Source organism: Talpa europaea (genome assembly GCF_964194135.1).
Source record: "Talpa europaea genome assembly, chromosome: 8".
NCBI classification, from domain to species: domain Eukaryota; kingdom Metazoa; phylum Chordata; class Mammalia; order Eulipotyphla; family Talpidae; genus Talpa; species Talpa europaea.
Window position 1 is genome coordinate 25365974 of NC_140075.1, and position 19095 is coordinate 25385068.

At 45.3% G+C, this 19095-nt stretch overlaps 1 protein-coding gene across 2 annotated transcripts in view; it reads right to left on the bottom strand.

Moving 5' to 3' along the window:
• RYR3 (ryanodine receptor 3) overlaps window positions 1–16326 on the bottom strand; it is a gene marked incomplete at both ends in the record, with an annotated part of 506236 nt that extends 489910 nt beyond the window's left edge. For both annotated transcript variants that reach the window (XM_084241349.1, XM_084241348.1), the window contains one exon: window positions 16276–16326. In XM_084241349.1, the coding sequence (XP_084097475.1) occupies window positions 16276–16326 (51 nt within the window). The remainder of the gene's footprint in view (window positions 1–16275) is intronic.
• Window positions 16327–19095: the final 2769 nt, after the last annotated feature.

Here is a 19095-nt window from a genome sequence, read left to right on the forward strand (position 1 = left end):
AATCTTGGGCATAGGAATCATATCCTCCAAAGAGCATCTTCTGGATTTGTGAGATTTCTGCCTTCTTATTTGAGGGCTTATGTATATTCTGGAGGCCTCACCAGGATGTGAGCATGAGTGACATGCAGTTAGCACGGTGAGAGACTACAGCAAAGCCCAGGGATCAGTCAACATATTTGTCATCACCTACTTAAATGGCTAGGAGTCAGGCACAGATTCCTGGTATTTGTTAAAAGCATGATTTGGGACTGCAACCTTCCTGCATTCAGAGAATTGAGCATGAACACATGTACACCCACAGGTTTTCACTTGGCTAAGATTTCTAGGGAGCAGGTGGGAGAGCTATTTAGTTTCTTTCCCCCAATTAATTGCCTTAGAAATTATAGTAAATAAACAGTTTTAAGTACATCTTCCACCCGCCATCTCCCCAGCACCCAACAATTCCCATATCATTGAAGAGCAGCTGCTTTAGGATCCCAGGTGGCTTGTAGAAGCAGGGCTGAGCACGGATGGTGGGGCACTAGCAAAGGGAATCCCAGCCATTGGGTAGTAGACCTACCTACCTTTAAATATGTGTTACATTGCATCACAGATTGTAGCACCTAAGAGAAAATATGCATAATTTGAGCCAGGTACTGTGCTCATTATAGCTTTGGAAGTATTTCCACATTTAATTATCTCAACAACCACATGAAAAGTTATTAATATTTCCATTTTAGAGACGGGCAAAGGTTAATCGCTTGCAAATGAAGACTGCTGAATTCACATACATGTCTGTCTTACTCTAAGTTCTCAACCACTCTCTTATCAGAAACTCCATGTGATGGGGCCTCCCTGGTCATGCAGGGGTTAAAGTTTTAGCCCTGTCAAGCTATTGCCAGCCACTGCAGCATGGGTTCGATTCCCAGCTAGGGAGCTGGCCCACATGGTGTGGCAGACCTCTCCTGTCTTGCCCACTGCTCCCCTCAGCAGTGTATTTCAGCAGATTCGCCTGTTCTGCTCCCCACTCTGTTTCTGGTAAATCCTCTCACCCTCACCCCCTGCACCTCTGGCCTGCACCCTAGTTCTTATATGCATAAATAAAAATAAATCTTTAAGAGAAAAAAAAAAGAAATTCCATATGATAATGGGGTTACACAGAGGCCACTGATGAAAATAGTATTCTGGAAATGGTAAGTGGAATCAGAGAAATCATCAACTTTAAGATTGATAATAGGAGAGAATCAGGACATTCAGTTAAAAAAAAAAGATTGATCTGGGTATGCCAAATTTATACTAATGATAGTTATTTGTGTGAACTGTGTACAATTATGTCTAATTATGAGCCAAAACAATAATATTTATGCACAAAAATAAATATGTAGGAATAACTGATCTAAAATTTATTTGATTGGAGTAGCGAGCTCTATAATCAGACTGTATGCAATCAGACCTTAATATTGCCCAGGTTCTAATATACATGTGTGACATCTTTATAGCAGTTTATAGTTTATAAAGTATGCTTTTTTTATTTATACAAGAACTGGGGTACAGTGAGGTACAGTGAGGTACAGTACCCCAGAAACAGTACTGGGGTATGTTTCATGAAGAACTCTCGCACTGTACCCTCCAGATGTGCGTGAGGGTGAGACAGAGTGGGGACAGAGACAGAGCGTGGAACAGAACAAGCAGACTGACGAAATACACTGCTGAGGGGAGCCGTGGGTGAGACAGGAGGTCTGCCACGCCATGTGGGAATTCTTGCAGGCAGGCCAGGATTGAACTGGTGCTGCAGAGGCTGCAGGCAGCTTCACAGTGCGGCGCTCAACTGCCTGCGCCACCAGGGAGGACATATAAAGTATGCTTTTTGAGGACATCTTTAGTGCCAGACATTACCAGATGTTCACGGGAAAGAGGCAGCTAATAGTAAAATATAGGGCCTTACTCTGGAGAATCTTGGGGTCTTATAACTTCACACTAACCCCTTCCTGTGAATTAATTGTGACTTTCATCATTCTATACATTGGACAATTGAGGATGGACTAAATGAACGAGCTCATCCACAAGGTTTATTTCTACTTACAATTTAAAAAGTGAAATTCATTGCTAGTTAGTGAAGCACCTAAACTCTACACCAAAAGGCATCTACTCTGTTTAAGGAAACAAAAAAGTTGACCCATACTCTGTTTCACGAAGAACTCTCGCACTGACTTGGCCCAGTTAGGTTTTTAGTTGTTGGGACTAATTTTATGAGTGAGATGGTTCATCGATGTGCCATTGGTTCAACATGCCTCAACTTCCTATACACCTGTTGCTCATCGGGAGCAGAGGATTTTAACTAAGCAAATGTTTAACACTGTCCAGGGAACAGGACATCCTTAATAAATGTGAACTAACCAACATTATCCAACTTAATTCCATGGAAAGTAGAGAGGAACAAAGATGGGAATAATATTTGATGGGGGGCCTCCCCAGTGGCGCAAGGGGTTAAGATGCAACCTATGAAGCTATCCACAGCCTCTGCAGCACAAGTTCAATCCCCAGCCATGGAGCTACCCACATGGCACAGCAGACCTCTCCTGGCTCGCCCGCTGCTCCCCTCAGCAGGGTATTTCAGCAGATCTGCCTGTTCTGTTCCCTGCTCTGTCTCTGGTGAATCCTCTCACCCCCTACATCTCTGGCCTGTACCCCAGCTCTTGTATGCATAAAAATAAATAAATCTTTTTTAAAAAAATAATGTTTGATAGGGAAGAATGGGTAAGAATCAGAGGCTTAGACCACTGCTCACAGTGGGACCCTTCAGAGGAGAGGACACTAAAGTATATAACAACAGTCAATCTTTACCTGGGCCCTAGGAAGGGATCAGAGAAGTTTCCAGATCTTTACAGTAGATGAACTTGTGTTGTAAACACAGTGAACCCCACAAAAGCAAATTTCCATATTGAAAACTTCGGTTGAAAAAAAATCTCCTACGCCAAAGACAAGGAGGTGTTTTTGTTTCGAATTCTGCACATAGTCTTGAATCTAACACTAATGATAAAGGACTGATCACAAAAATCTGCAAAGAGCTGATGAGACTCAACAACAACAAAGAAAATAATCCAGTCAAAAAATGGGCAGAGGAGCTAAAAAGAAACTTCTCTGAAGAGGAAATGCAAATGGCCAACAGGCATATGAAAAAATGTTCAACATCACTTGTAATCAGGGAAATGCAAATCAAAACTACCATGAGATACCATCTCACACCAGTGAGAATGGCACATATTAAAAAAACTAGCAACAACAAGTGTTGGCGAGGGTGTGGAGAAAAAGGAACTCTTCTACACTGTTGGTGGGAGTGCAAACTGGTCCAACCACTATGGAGAGCTGTGTGGAGATTTCTTGACCTACTAAACATAGAGCTTCCATATGATCCAGCAATTCCACTCCTAGGTATTTACCCAAAGGACACAGAAACATCAATTCCAAAGAACACCTGCACCCCTATTTTTATAGCAGCACTATTTACAATAGCTAAGCTTTGGAAACAGCCCAAATGCCCAAAAATAGATGACTGGATTAAGAAGATGTGGTACATATATACCATGGAATATTATTCAGCATTCAAAAAAGATAAACACATGCAATTTGCAGCAACATGGATGGCGCTGGAAGGGATCATGCTCAGCGAAATAAGCCAAAAAGAAAAAGAAAAATACCGGATGGTCTCACTCATAGCAGGAATCTAGAAAACTTAAATAAGGGACCAGAAAAATGAATAACTATAAGAAAGCGAAAATCTAAATCAACAAAAAACTATGAACCAGAGACACTTTTTGGGAGGTGATGGGCGGGAGGGGAGGGATTGGGGTCAGAATGGGGGGGTTGCAATTGTATGGGGAATATAAAAATAAAACTTATTAAAAAAGAAAAAAAGAAAAAAAAAGAAACACTGATGGCAAACAAGCACAATAAGATGCGCAACATCATAAGACATCAAGGAAATTCATTATTAAACCGCAATGAGAGCTTTAAAAAAAAAAAATTCTGCACATAATGTCACCCATCCATTGATACAAGTTATCAAACATTGCTAGAGAAAAAGTCAAAGAGCATTTGCATCAAGAAGCTCTGTCTGTGCAAAGTAGACCCTCTGAGAACGGTCCTATCAACCTGTGCTCCTGAGGCAATGTCCATTCCAGGCTCATTTCCATTCATAAGACCTAATCTTGTGAATGTCATATCACAAGTTAAGCAAAATGTTGGGAATTAAGACCACGATTGTTGTGTCCTATCACACTTAAGCAAAATGTTGGGAATTAAGACTACAAATTAATCACAGGGTATTGTCCCTTTGTACTTTTTAACTACAAAATGGATGTGCATGACACTTGGAGCCTAACTAGGGTCACCGTTTACACTGTTTGTGGGGACAGTATTAAAAGCTAGTATTCACTGAGGCCTATGTTGGGGCCTCTTCCATGCACTCACATGGATTAACTCATTTAACCCTCACAACAGCCCTTTGGTGTTGGGCACTAGTATTACTCTCATTCAATACACAAGGATCTAGGCACAGAAGCACACAAGCTTCCCCAAGGGCACCCACTTAATAACAAAATTTTGTACTATAGCAGTATGGAAAAGTAAAATGAATTGCTATAAAATTATCTGAAAAAACTGATGCCTTTGCTCCCTCAAAATGTGATTGAGCTCTTGACCATCAGCTGTTGAAGATATAGAACATTAAAAAGTCTTTCTCATTTGTGTACCCCCTGGCTACATATTCAGAGTGAGGGACAGAGTAGCTGGTCAATAAACATTGAAGATATCCTGCTTACCCTAAACTTCATATCTATATCTGTATGACAATTTTTAAGTTTAAAGGCTAGAAAAATCTGAATTCACTTTGATGATCAAGTCTATCATTTATGAAGCCTATCAATCTGTCTACCCGCCAATCTGTCTCTTATACACTATAATAAATGCACTGACTTTTATGTCAACATTTTCTTCCAAGGACCTTGAATGTGTATTGTGAACCTGATCCTACTCATAAAACTATTCATGATTCTAGGGAGCACATTCACTCAAACAGATCTGAAGGTTCAACCATGGCTGCAAACTGGCAGGCAGCTCACAATCCTGCTGCGATGTGTTTTCCTTGGTTGGTAGAGTTCAAGAATTTTTTTAAATTCAAATGTGTAGATTAGGCTTGTCTCTCTTTGCAAATGAAGTCCAATTCACATTATTTAGTTACCTGCCGGACCCCAAAGGTATTTAAGATTATGAGTCCTCCAGTCTACAGATACCTAGGAATTTGGAGCAGACGGAATTAAAGACTTCTGTGTTCCTCGAGTTTATAATCAGTGGTTAATATTTTAGGTTGACAGGAATTTTTTTAAAAAGATTTATTTATACATACAAGAACTGGGGTAACTCATGCCATTTGCAGCAACATGGATGGAGCTAGAAGGAATTATGCTCAGTGAAATAAGTCAGAAGGAAAAAGAAAAATATTGGATGGTTTCACTTATAACAGGAATATAGGGGAACCAAATAAGACATCAGTGTAAAAAAATAATAACAGCACAAAACACAACAAAGCAATAACAAACAATTATAAATCAGAGATATACTGCAGGGGAGGAGGAGGGAGAGGGATCAGAGAGAGGAAGGGAGGAGAACAGAGGACTGAGGTGATGGTGCACACATGGGTGCCTTGGGGAAGGAAATTCTATAGGGACTCAATCTGAGGGGGTGGGGAGAAGCAAATATGGTTTAAAAAAATAAAGTTAAATATGATCTTGAAAAATAAATAAATAAATTTCTAGTTGGTTTGACATTAAATAAAAGAAAAAAAGAACTGGGGTATAGGCCAGAGGTGCAGGGATGGCATGTGTGCGAGAGAGGATTCATCAGAGACAGAGTAGGGAGCAGAACAGGTAGACCTACTGAAATACATTGCTGAGGGGGCAGTGGGTGAGATAGGAGAGGTCTGCTGTGCCATGTGGATTGCTCCCTGCCTGGTGATCAAATTCATGCTGCAGTGGTTGGTGGAAGCTTGATAGTGCTGAGACTCTAACCCCTGCACCACCAGGGAGGCCCTGACAGGAATTTTTCAGACAATCAAGCAACCAAACTTATTCCAAGATACTCCCTCTATATATACATATCTAGTGCTCTTGGAGGAGATGTGGAGTCCCTTCACTTTGATTCCAAGGCATCCCAGAGATGTAATCATCATTACCATGTCTTTGTAAATGAATGAATAAATCCCAGGGGAGGAGAGCAGTCCCATCTGGAGACAGAAGTACTACCCAATGGAGTAAATGCTTTAGCTCTGAGTTTACCCAATAGATTGGTATGACCATAGTTATATATTTCCTTTTAAAGTATCTCTTACAAATAAATCAGATTTGTTCAAAACATCACTATAGCTTTTTCTTGGAAAGAAGAGAAGACAATTTGGAGGTAAACTACTGCTATGGGTCAGCAGTATACCTATACTGCTGAGTCCTGGATGACAGAAATGATGGGGTTGTGGGGGCTCACACTTCTCTAGGAGTAGCTGGTCTATTTGATTTGACCTCTTGGATTCAGCTGTTGGTTCAATGTGTAGTTGTGGCCAACTGGATCCTTTTACTGCCCTGGCATTATTTACAGTCTGGATCTGGTCCACAGCATAGAGTGCAGCTGTTCCAATCAATACTTCTTACACTGTGGACATTTATGTGCCATTGATGGAGAATTTTCCATTTCTCCCTACAGTCCCACTGACGAGCTCTCTCTACTCAGGTCCATTAGAGAGCTCAACTGTGAAATTATCAGTGAGTAAATGCCAGGCCCTGCCACTGGTCTGGTGACAAGGCTGTACCTTCCAGTAAGAGCCTTTCCTATTTGCTCTGTGGGGAGATGCACAACTTTCCTTGGCATTCTCTCTGTGCTGTAGGAACTGTTCCAAGTTGGTTTGAGGAATTCCAGAGCTATTGCTTGGGACAATGATGAGCAACACATCAACATACAAGTGAACTGATAATAGAGTTTTGTTGTTAGAATGCTTTTCTAAGGAAGGCAGCATCACTGTTCTCACTTTGATGCAGTCATCTCACTTTATTAACAGCTGAGGTTTCTCAAAGTATTAAAAATAGATCTACCATGTGACCCACGTGACCCAGCAATTCCACTCCTAAGTATTGACCCAAAGAATGCAAAAACACTAATTCGAAGGATATATGCACTCATGTTTATTGCAGCACTATTTACAACAGCCAACAATTTAAGTACCCTAGGAGAGAAGAGTATATTAGAAAAATGGGGTGTGTTTACACAATGGAATACTACTTGGCTATAAGAAAAGATGAACTCTTGCCATTGGTGACAACATGTATGGAACAGGAAGGGCTTATGCTATGAGAAATAAGTCAGAAAGAGAAAGACAAATACAGGATGGTTTCACTTATATGAGAAATATAGAGAAACTAAACTAAAGCAGTAACAAACCCGAGAAATATGACTGTGAAATTGAGGCTACAAGGAGGGGAGGAGCAAAGCGTGGGAATCAAAGAGGGAAGGGGCACAACACCCTATGGTGAAGGACTAAGGGTGCCTTGGTGGTGGGTGTGGAGAGGTGATGTTCCCCTAAGGAGGTATGATCTTACGCCTTTGAGTCACGTTCAGTGTTGTAAACCAATGTCACCTTGATTAAAACATTTAAAAATAAATAAATAATTAAGCAACATAAACAACCCTGGCCAAGGCTGAACAAAATGACATTATTGGAGCACCTGGTTTTGTGATACAGTCTTTTGCTCAAAGTCAGGTTTCCAAGAACCTGTTAGGTTGGGACTTCCTGTCTTTATTCTCACTAGTCTTGGCTGCAAATTGTGCCCTTCCAGTGCCTCAAATGAGGTTGGCGACTTCCTCCCATGTAGCTCCAGGTTCTGCTCCTCTGATCAAAAGTAGATAAAGATGTAATCTCTATACCATCACCCCCAGAACCAACTTTTGTGCCCTGATGCTTCTGCCTCCTCAGGGTTTCCAGGAACCAGTGCAGGGCCCGCTCACCCTCTTCCCCTCTCGCTCCTGTTCCCAAGTGCTCCCATCTTTAATCACTTGAGTTCCTGTTTCTTCAGGACTGGCTCTGCTCGGCTGTTAATGGTGTTAATCATTCATGGTACCTGCTGAGCTAACAATTTCATATTTCAGTATTTTGATTGAGGAAGTTTCTGGAGTCAATACCTTATTCCAAAGGCAGACCAAGGAGAAGTACAGTCTTCTGTACATGGTCACACTGACATTGACATCAACCCATCAACCCGATTTTTATTCTTACACTTCCCTTAGAGCTGTGCTGCCCTGCCCGTCACTCAGGCTGGTTCCCACAGCATAAAACAGCACAGAAACCAAAATCAGAAAAACTGTAAGATGCTGCACAGGCAGCAGCACGTCCTCCTTCTTCTATTTCCAAGGTCCCTCCCATCCCCTTTGCACTCTAGAAGTAAGTAGCAGCAACCAGCTTGTCACCCAAGGGGATGACCATTGGCAAGGGAAATTTCTGAATCTCTTTGTAATCTGATTTGAGGGTATAATGTTTGCTTTCTTTCTTCTTGGGTGCTGAATCCAATAAAAAATAAGACCTCCCCAAGTAGGCAAACCTGTGTGGGAACTGGAAGAACTGAAATCAATGAGGAGCTCACTGTCTAAGCAGATAGAAGATGAAAGAACGGAAGCAAATAAATGAAAAATGGCCTGGTGCCTCAGTGTCTCCGACCTGTACAGCAGCATCCCACCCAAAACCAGAAACAAAAACACAATAGCCTAATGTATTCCTGTAACATCAGCAATGTGCTCTGAGCTAGAGCAGCAATGTGGGGAGAGGAGGCACAGCTCTTTTATTTTTGAATACTGCATCACCCGTCTCAAAGCTAATCTGAACTTTGTTTTCTAACAACCAGAAATCGAAAATGACATAAGGAGGAAAAAAAAATAATCTTGGCACCTCCTGAGGTCCATCTCTGTAGCAGGATCAGGGCTGAGGTGCCAGCACTTTTTCTTCCCTCTTTTTGAAGAGGTGCTATGATGGCAAAATTCACTGAAGCAAGGGAAACTGCAGAGCCTGGAAATGTCTTTGTCCCTAAAATACCCCACCGGCTTCCAAATGGGGAAAATGGCTGAGAGGACACCGGTGGAAGCCCTGAAGACCCAACGTGGCTCCCTGGGGAGAAGCGGTGCCCTGCAGCCTCAGCATTGGCTGGGTTCCCCACCACAAAGGCATCTGCTTAGTCCAGGTGCAGCCAAAAGGAACTTTTCAAAGGCCCTGACAAAATCCCCGGGAGGAAAAACAGGGTTGGCTCTATAATAAAGCTGGTCCCAGTGCTCTGGGGAAAGGAAGAATGGGCTCATCAAGAAAGCGAAGGGAAGAAATGAGAGGGGTAGCTTTGAAAGGAAGAGATATGGGATTCAATAAGAATTGATGGCCCAATGGGAAACAGCAGCTTTGCTAATTTTCTGAGAAGACAAAAAAGAACTCTGAATGCTCTGGTTGGTGGCTGGAAAGCTGGGGCCTGCCTGACTCTTTGAAGGGTATTGTATCACCAGACTTGCCTTCCCATTCGAGGCTAAAAGCTTGAGAGAAGTTGGTGTTCCCTTTAGTCAGTTTCCCAGCTATACTGAGAGTAGATCAACTTTGGAGACAGTTGTTAGATGTCTAATAGTCACGAAGGTGGGGGCCTGAAGTGGAAAGCATACTAGAAAAGGGGGACACTTGGGCCTCCCCAGTGGCGCAGCGGTTGAGCGCTGGGCTGAGAAGCTGCCCGCAGTCTCTGCAGCGCCGGATCGATCCCAGGCCACAGGCGAGGGTCCCACATGGTGCGCAGACCTCTCCTGCCATGCTCACTGCTCCCCTCAGCAGTGTACTTCGTCTGTCCGCCTGTTCTGCTCCCCGCTCTGGCTCTGATGAATCCTCTCACTCTCCCGTGTATACCCAGTGCTTGTATAAATAAATAAATAAATAAATAAATAAATAAATAAATAAATAAATCTTAAAAAAAAAAAAAGAAAAGGGGGACACTTGGTGCTTTTTCTTTTTAAAGATTTATTTATTTATTTATACAAGCACTGGGTACAGTCAGAAGCACGGGAAGGTGAGAGAATTCACCAGAGCCAGAGCAGGGAGTAGAACAGGCAGAAGGACCGAAGTACACTGCTGAGGGGAGCAGCGGGCAAGACAGGAGAGGTCTGCGCACCACGTGGGACCCTCACCAGTGGCCCAGAATCAAACTGGCGCTGCAGAGGCTGCAGGCAGCTTCGCAACCCAGTGCTCAACCGCTGCGCCACCGGGGAGGCCCATTTGTTGCTTTTTCTATGACACTATCCATTCATAAGCAGAGTTCTAGAGCTGGAAATACACAATCATAATAATACCTTGCACAACACACCCTTTTTTCTCACTTGGAGCCTTGTTGGAATTATTATTGCCTTCCAGGGCACTTCTGTGATGTTGTTAAAGCAAGTTCTATCTTCATGGGGGAAGGAAAAACAAAACTTTAATTTCTTTAAGTGACTTATTCAAGGTCACAGTGAGGTAGGGCTAGAAATAAGAATTCCTGCCTCTGTGTTCAATTTTTCTATTACATTACTCCGTGCCTGCTGGATAAAACTTTTTAAAAAGGTAGTGTAATGGGGTAGACCCCAGGAAAGGGGGAGGTTTCAGGTTCCCTGCCCCACCCAAGGGAGGGTGGAGCTGAGCAAGAAGAGAAGAGGATGCAGAGAAAACTAAAAAATAAATAAATAAATAAATAAAATATAAAGCAAAAAAAAAAAAAAACCTAAAAAAGGCACATAAAGCCTAAAAACACGTAAAAAAACTGCACTTGTCTTTTGGTCGTGGACTGGGTGACACAAATGTGGGTGAGACCTGTGGAAAAGTGACAATGACAGCTTTTATCTTAATGTTAATTTTTCTCTTTTCCTTCTGGGCTTATCTGGTTGTTTCTGGCCCTTTTCTGTGGGTCCCCACTAAAAAATGCTTTAAACTTATGGCAGGCTTTGGGGCCTTGTTCTGGGCCAATCCCATATAAATAAACTTTTACCCACGAGGAGATGGGGGTAACTTTGGGTACTTCATTTAAAAACTAGACTCTTTGCCTTTCCTGTATTGTTTCCTAGTTTTATTAAAGTTCCTTCCCATTAAAGTCTCATATGTTTTGTGTTAATACGACAAATGGCAAAACCCATTTAAAATAGTCAGGTTTGCGGGGTTTGGGCTGCCCCTCTCCCTGTCCTATAACAGTAGCTTAAAGACAGAACTAATATAGAATTCTATATCTGGCTTTATACAGATATAGAATTGTGGAAAATGAGCTAATGTATTGGTTTCTAAGGAAATAGGACCTTCTGGCCCTATGTGAGAAATCAGTAAGAATTATTCAAGAGGATAACCAAATCAATTAGAAAATGATGGAACTGGTGGCTTCCAAACTAAAAAGTCTTCAAGAAGTAGGGTAAAGGACAAATCAAATTATAAAGTAAAACCTCTTTCCCAGGGAGGAGTGAAAACTATCACAAACTAAGTATAAGAGGCAAATAGACACAGATAGACATAATAAGACCTACTTAAATACAAATCCAGAAATAATTATCAGTCTTTTGCTTTCCAGATAAATTCCTCCCATTCTTTCTTTTTTTTTTTTTAATATTTTCCCCTCAGCTCATTTTTAAGAAACTAGAGAATGTATTTGTGATTCCTCTAAATCAACATTGGAAAAAGAATAAAGAATTATTGAAAAAATAAAAAATGTATTCACTTAAGGGGTTCTCATCTTAACAAACACATTAGCATAAGAAAAAATCTGCAGACATTCTAAAGCTGCAGGCCTGATCTTGGTTTCAGGCGGATACAACATACTCCCAAATATTTCCAAGTTCACCATCACCATCCTCTCCCTCCCCTGGAGCTCAGCAGCTAAATATTCCCCAGGGCAGCCCTGGTCTTGGGCCATCAGTGCTTTAGAGATATGAGCCACCCTGACTAGTGCTGATGTGGCCTTTCTAATGCAAGTTTATTCCTTATAAGGAGGACCTAGATGCCTTCTTACATCCACCTGGGACACGACCCTGGAAAGGAGGGGATACTGGGCGTTCAGCTATTCTGATACAGCTCTTGAGTAAGATCAGCTCTGAGAAGCCAAGGGAAAAAGAGACTGAGAAGGTGGGAAGTGACAACAGGAGACTCCAAGTTTTGTCCTTTTAACTATCAAACCTAATTCAGATGAAGGCCCCAGCTGTCCAACAACACCTCTGGGTAACTGGGGTCTGTGTTCTAGTGCTCCCTCCATATTCCTACCCCTCCGGTGCCCTGAGCTGAGCTACAGTGCCTGAAGGCAGAAGTCACTTACTCCCGGTCACCCCCTCCCCCCTCCTCCTCAAGGAAAAGCTACCAAAAGCAGGACACCAGTATCACACAGTTATGTAAATTGGACTCTGTGGAGGGAAGAAGGCAGCAGGAATCCATAAACCACCGGAGTAAAAAATCAGTGGCACCCCAACCCAGGAGCTCATGCTCCTGAGAGACTGGAGCTCACATTAGTGCCCCAGCTCCAAGTCAGGGATTTGACCTAGTCACTCTATAGGGCTCAATCTGGAGTCTCAGCCCAAGTGTCTTCTCTTGTGCCTTGAGAGCAGCAAGTTTAGATGAAGGAGGACAACTTTCTACATGGAGGGCTAAATTAGGCATCTATGACCAATATTTAATTGAAACTAATCAGAATGAATGTCTCTCTTACTTTGAATTCTGTTTCAATTAACTTTGTGTTGAAGAGGGGGGTTGGCAAGGAGGCTGTAGCATTTGAAAAACAATAAGCTGAGGCTTGGAGTTTTTTCCTTGTTTTCTTTTTTTTTTTTTTTTTTTTAACTGCTATGTAGTCTAAGGGGAAAAAAAAATCGGGTTGGAGGGTGGGGGAGAAAACATCTTCTCCCTGGCACCCTCAAAGCATGATGCAGTGCCAGCCGCTCCACCAACTGTCTAGAGATAGGGTAATTGTCACTCCTCTCATCATAACTTCTTACTTTCGGATCGGTGCTTGGCAGGTTTATCTGCTTCTGAGCCGCTTCAGAGCCACGTCAGTGACACCAGCTACGTCAGCAAGAGCAATTGGAAGGGAGGATGATGCCACTGCCAGCAGGAGGGGGAGGGAAAATTTTAGTCTAAAAGAAATTCATAAGTCTGTCTGTCTGACTTGCTCTCTCTCTCTCTCTCTCTCTCTCTCTCTCTCTCTCTCTTTCTCATTGACTTAAAATTGCCAGTGATCAGACAGCCAGAAGAGGATCTGTAGTTTTTACTCAGTCATTTTCAGGTTTCAGGTACAGGAGCATTTAGTTAACATGATGTTCTGATGCTTCCAAACCCCTTGTTTAGGGCCTGCCCCCTACTTAGGAGAATGTGGACTTCAAAAGTCCCAGAGTATACAAGCAAGATGAACACCACCACCTAGCAGGTACCCACAGCTCCACTACATACACCTATAATGATTACTGCAGTAATTCTGTCCATTTCATGTCACTGGTAGATCGAACTGCTTTCCAATTTTGTCACTATCACAAGAAGCAGGACCGCAACCACCAGTGATCTGACATGGATCCTCACCAAAATACTATTCTATGACGTATTTTTCAAAGGTAGTTTGAGAAATCTTGCTCTCTGGAATGACAATCCTCTAAAGTTCATGGCTGCAAAGATACAACTCTATTTTATCATCACATATCGTCAATCCCTTCCTGGTCTAGGACAATGTAAAGGTGAAGAGGCATTGCCTGACTAACATATGGCCAAAATGCTTTAAAAGATACTGTTTTGGGGGAAATAAAGAAACTCTGACGTATAGATAGATGGGGGAGTTTAAACTAAAGTGACCTTTTGCACCCAGGCATATCAAAGGTGAAAGAATCCCACTCCTGGGGTTCCTGGCTCCCCTAAAAGCAGCAAGATAAAGTCAAAATTTTGTGCAAATCAATATCTTATAATGATTGGATTCAAAAAATCATTTTGACTAATTCATGGTAAAAGAGGGGGGAGGGTCGGAGTTTAGAAAGCAGCAGTTCAAACCTTAGCATATTCTGTGACTGTAATGCTGTAGTAATGCTCAATGCCAGGCTCCAGTGGGAATCTATCATTATGTAAGGACAATTCTCAGTAACTTGCTGGGCAACCTTGGCTAAGTCACGTGATTCCTATGCCTCAATTTCATCACCTCTTTTCTCCCCAGTAACCTGAAGATGAAGAAGTTGAACTGCTTCACGGTAAAACGGTAAAAATACATAAGGTGATTGTTGGAAGGAAAAGCATCAATTAGGTCACATTTGGAGCCTCTTGCCCCAAGGTAACTTTGAGTTCTCTCTCTAAACCACAACAGTAACTCTGCAACAAAGGCTCTTAACTTGGATCCTGGAATCTCACAGGGGGGCATGAATACCTATTAAAAGGACTCCACCTGGTCTGATCTCTGGCGCAGGAAACCCTGGAGTAAAGAGCTTAAGAAATCACTGCCCTGGTTAGAGGTGTACCAAAAACAAGAACAACAAAAAACAGTTAACAGGTGTACCAAAAAACAGTCATGCTGCCTGGTGGAGGAAAAGTCAGGGAAGGTGACCACAAAAGCCAAGAGAAACAGGTAAATTGGGAGCTCAAGAAAACCACAGGACCCCAAGCCTTGACCCGGAGGGTCTTCTAGTCAATACTGACCCTCCCTGGCAGAAGAGAATTTCTCCAGTCAGGCCTAGAAGATGTTTCATAATGAGCAGAAGAAACAAGTAATTGAGGGGCACAAGGCAGAGAGTACCCGAGCGGCCACTCCTCCCACACTCAGGACACCTGTTGGCGAGAAGGCACAGCGATTCCACGGGACTTTGGGGAGAGAAGGCAGCTTTGTCACAAAAGGGCTGTGAGGAGTCGCAACTGTGGGGCCATCTTGTGTGCAGGGTGAGAAAAGAGGATTGGGTTTCAGTCTGCAGATCAGATCCAAGAGAAGAGAAGGATGATTCTGCAGTACTGGATGGGTGGTGGGTCCTTCCACGTATCCCCAAATAAGACTGAAGTCCCAGCACTGGCAGAGGAACCCTGCTTAGAAGAGAAACTAAAGGGAGCTGCATGAAAGCACTTCTTACAGGAGAGGGGATGGTCCCAACGAGGGGCAAGAGCTAAACTGTGCTCTTCAGAGCACGGGGCAGAAGGGGAGACTTAATGAAAAGGAGAGAGAGAGGAGAGAATTTCGTTCTGATTGCTGAGAGCCAGACAGCACATACACTTACAGAGCACACAGTTTCCCAAGCCTTAGGACGTTCACTCTCTCTTCATCCCGATCACCCCGCAAGCTATGAAACACTTCTCCACTTTACACCTGAGAGCACTGAGGCTAGGAAGGGGCATTTACGGGACTTGCTCAAGGTCACCTGGAGAAACCAGAGCTGGGACGCATCCCGATGCCCCCGAGCCCCCCGGGTGGTGGTTCACCTTGAAAGGCTTTGCCTCAGATCCGCCGGGGCAAGGTTGACTCGGCTGTAAGGGGCGCTCCCCCACCCCCTCGCCGCTTCCCCGAGATCTGGGGCGGAGCAGCGCCCTCCGGTGCCAGGGAGGAAGCCTGAGTGACGCGGAGCCACGACCCGGGGTTTCCCCGTCCTGCGGCGCCCGCGGGGCCGGCAGCTGAAGCCTCGGCTCCTCTGCTTGGGGCAGTCAAGAAACGCTCGGGCAGCAGCTGCCGGCTTGGGGCTCAAGGTGCGGGGCGTCCAGGACGCGTGCATTCCCTTCCCAACGACGCCGGGTCTGGGGCCCGGCCCCCGCGCCGGTTTCCAGTCCTCAGTTCCCTGCGCTCGCCTCTGCCCGTCTGGTTCGCTTTTGCGTTTCCCCAATGCGCGCGGCGCCTCCGAGGAGGACGAGGGCTGGGGTGGAATAATGGGGTGACGGGGCGAGCCGACTTTGGGGCGAGATCTTCCACTTGGGCTCCTCCGGGCCAGGGCAACCGCGAGCAAACCCTGGCTGGAAGTTTGGGCATCAAAGGTTTCAGATCAAGTAGCGAGTTGCCCGGAGAGCGAGCGGCGGCCGTGGAGGCTCGGGCTGGGGGGAGCAGCCGCGGAGGAGAGGAGCGAGGGCGCAGGAGCCCCTTCCCGCGCAGCCCCTCGCGGCGGGGCGGGTACGCGGGGGCGCGCCTCTGCAGCCCGCGGGTGCGGAGAACATTCCCGGCACCCGCGCCCCGCAGCCCCTCCGCGGCCGGCGCCGCACCCCTCCCCGCCTGCCCCCGCCTCGCCCCCGCCGCGGGGACTCACCGTCCGCAGGAACTGGATTTCGTCCTCGCCTCCTTCTGCCCCCTCGGCCATGGCTCCCGAGGCGTCGGCGATGCCCCAGTGCCCAGCGCCGCGGCTTCCCCAGGCGGCCGCTCGGTGCGCGCTCGCTGCTGCCGCCGCGCTTCCCGCTCCTCCTCCTCCCGCTCAGGCTGCTCGCCCAGCCTCGACAGCGCCGAGCTAATGCGCGACCATATAGGGAGCTGGGCTAACACTCCCCTGCACTGCAGAGCGCCAGCGCCAACCGCGCGGCCCGCCCACCCTCCAGCCTCTCCCCAGCCGAGCGCGCCGCGGCCGCGGGCCCAGCCGAGAGCGCAGCGCCAGGCGCGCGGGGCGGGCGGGGGCAGCGCGGTGCACCCAGGCGGGCGCCCTGGGGCCTCCCCCGCACCGCACCGCAGCGCACCGCAACGCACCGCGCGGCGCTCTCAACCCAGGAGCGCGCCCCTGGCGAGGAGCGGGTGCCCCCAGCCCAGTTCTGCTTCTCAAACAAAAGCTAGTGCCTAGCTCCCGCGCACCGAGGCTGGGCACCAAGCCTCTCCTTTTGCCCACTTCGCCCTCGTGCGGGGTTTGTGTGCTTGCGTGTGTGCGTGTGAGTGTGTGTTGGACTTCAATACTTTGCTCCAGCCTGAAAGCCTTGTTCGGAACTGCAGTCATCGACAGGTCAGAGGGGTGTGTGCTTGTGGTTTTTGGAGCGACACGGAGAAAAAACTGTGCTGGAAGGGTTCCTGTCCATTGATAACAAAGTTTCCAATTCCCTGGATAGTCCTTTTCTGAACCTTAAGAGAGCCCCTCCCCTTTTAAATAGTAAATCAGTACATTTTACCAACCCCCTCAGTTTTCCATTGTTACTAGGCAGAGTAACTTCTCCTGTGCCCCAGAAAGCTTCCAGAGCTCCGCACTCTGCCCTCTATTAGATCAAGCGACATTAGAATCCGTTCTCTGTCTACCCCTCTTCTAAACCTAGTCTGCATTTTAGGGTACCAGCCCTGTGGAATCTAAAGAGATAGGAGGCAATATATACAGAGGGGCCCTTTCCAGTCCCTCCTAGGCTGACATCCACCCAGCCTTTTGTCAGATCCCCAGGTTTGGGGCTGTTGGACGGGTTCCTGGTAAAGCTGAGGGTACAGGGTGCCCCCTTCTGTCTGCTGGCCAGGGAACTGCAGGGCAAGAGCAGCTGTCAAGAGAAGAGACAGTAGGAAGAGATGTCTATGTAGGCTAAAGAGGAACCCAAGAGGTATATGGGTGGCAATTCTGGGCTGATGTTGGCAGAGGACACGGGCAGCCCCAAATAATTTCTTATTTTCTTTATGAACAACCACGGTCTTGATTCTGCCTTAAGATTTTCTTCCTGAGCCCTAGGCCCCACACTTTCTACTGGACATCAGAAATACCAAGAAAAAGAATGTCCTTTCTTCTATTGTACCCAGACTGCTTCCCTCTAGAGGCTGCACTTTGCCCCTACTACCTCTCTGAAATCTACCTGGATTTTCTGCACATGGTGACCTTTCACAGAGCAGAAGCACCTGTTGTGCTTGCCTCTGTGCCCCACTGTCCATCCTGTTGTTCTCCTGGCTAAGGAGTTCTCTACCCTTCACCACTCCCTGTAGCACACGTTTTAGAGATGGCGTCATCTTTGATGGCCATGTTAAAAGCAGTCCAGATTGTCTTCTCTCTAAACTGGACTTCGTCTAAACTCTAACTGAACTTCCACCTAAACTCTCCTCCTTTATCTTGGCCTATACATAAAGCCTAACACTGAGTTGACTTTAAGACAGCACCAATGACAATTGTTGTGTTTGCATTTAGCTCAACTTGTAAGATTTTATTTTCTCTCCCACACGAACCACTAAAGTCAAGTCTTTTCCACTTTGGTCATGATACCAGTTTTAAAAAATATTCCTCCCCATTATAATTCATTTCATTTTGGGGGGTTTGTATATGGTTCCTTAAGAAAATTATTAATCTAGATTATGCCATCTAAATTGCTACTTATGGGGCCTCCCTGGTGGCTCAGGGGTTGAGCGCTGGGTTGTGAAGCTGCCCGCCGCCTCTGCAGTGCCCATTCGATCCCCGGCCGTTGGGCGAGGGCCCCACATGGCGTGACAGACCTCTCCTGCAGCCCGCTGCTCCCCTTAGCAGTGTATTTCGTCAGCCTGCCTGTTCTGCTCCCCGCTCTGGCTCTGGTGAATTCTCTCACCATCCCGCGCTTCTGACTGTACCCAGTGCTTGTATAAATAAATAAATATTTAAAAATAAATAAATAAATTGCTACTTATCACTGAACTATGAAAAGTTGGGCATAATTCCAGATGCCTTCTTGGATTAACTGCATATTTTCGTTTATGGTTATATAATAGGTAAAAAATATGCTATTTTGCCACCAAAATTTTTCCCTGTTCTGTACACATGCCTTTTTCACATACTTTACTGAACTTAAGATATCTGACATAGCACTTTACTTGTTTTACCAGTCAAATAACCCCACCACAGAAAGAAGTGGAAAGGAATGCTGGAAGCATTAGTGTATTCCTTGGATTCCTGGTGACCCCTGTGTACCTTTACTGTGCCCAGAGTGAACTGTTTCAATACCAGGTTAGAACTATTTTCAGCCTATAGTTTCAGCTTATAGTTTGAGGGAAAGCAGAACATTTACCTCTATGTGAGAACTTGTCCATTCGTTGAGATTTTCCCCAAATTCACCAATAATGATCACTCGACTGCCTTAGGATTTAATTCATCCAGGTCTGCAGAAATAATTTTGAATATGACAGCTGAAGTACTTGTTCTCAGGGATAACTGAAAGAA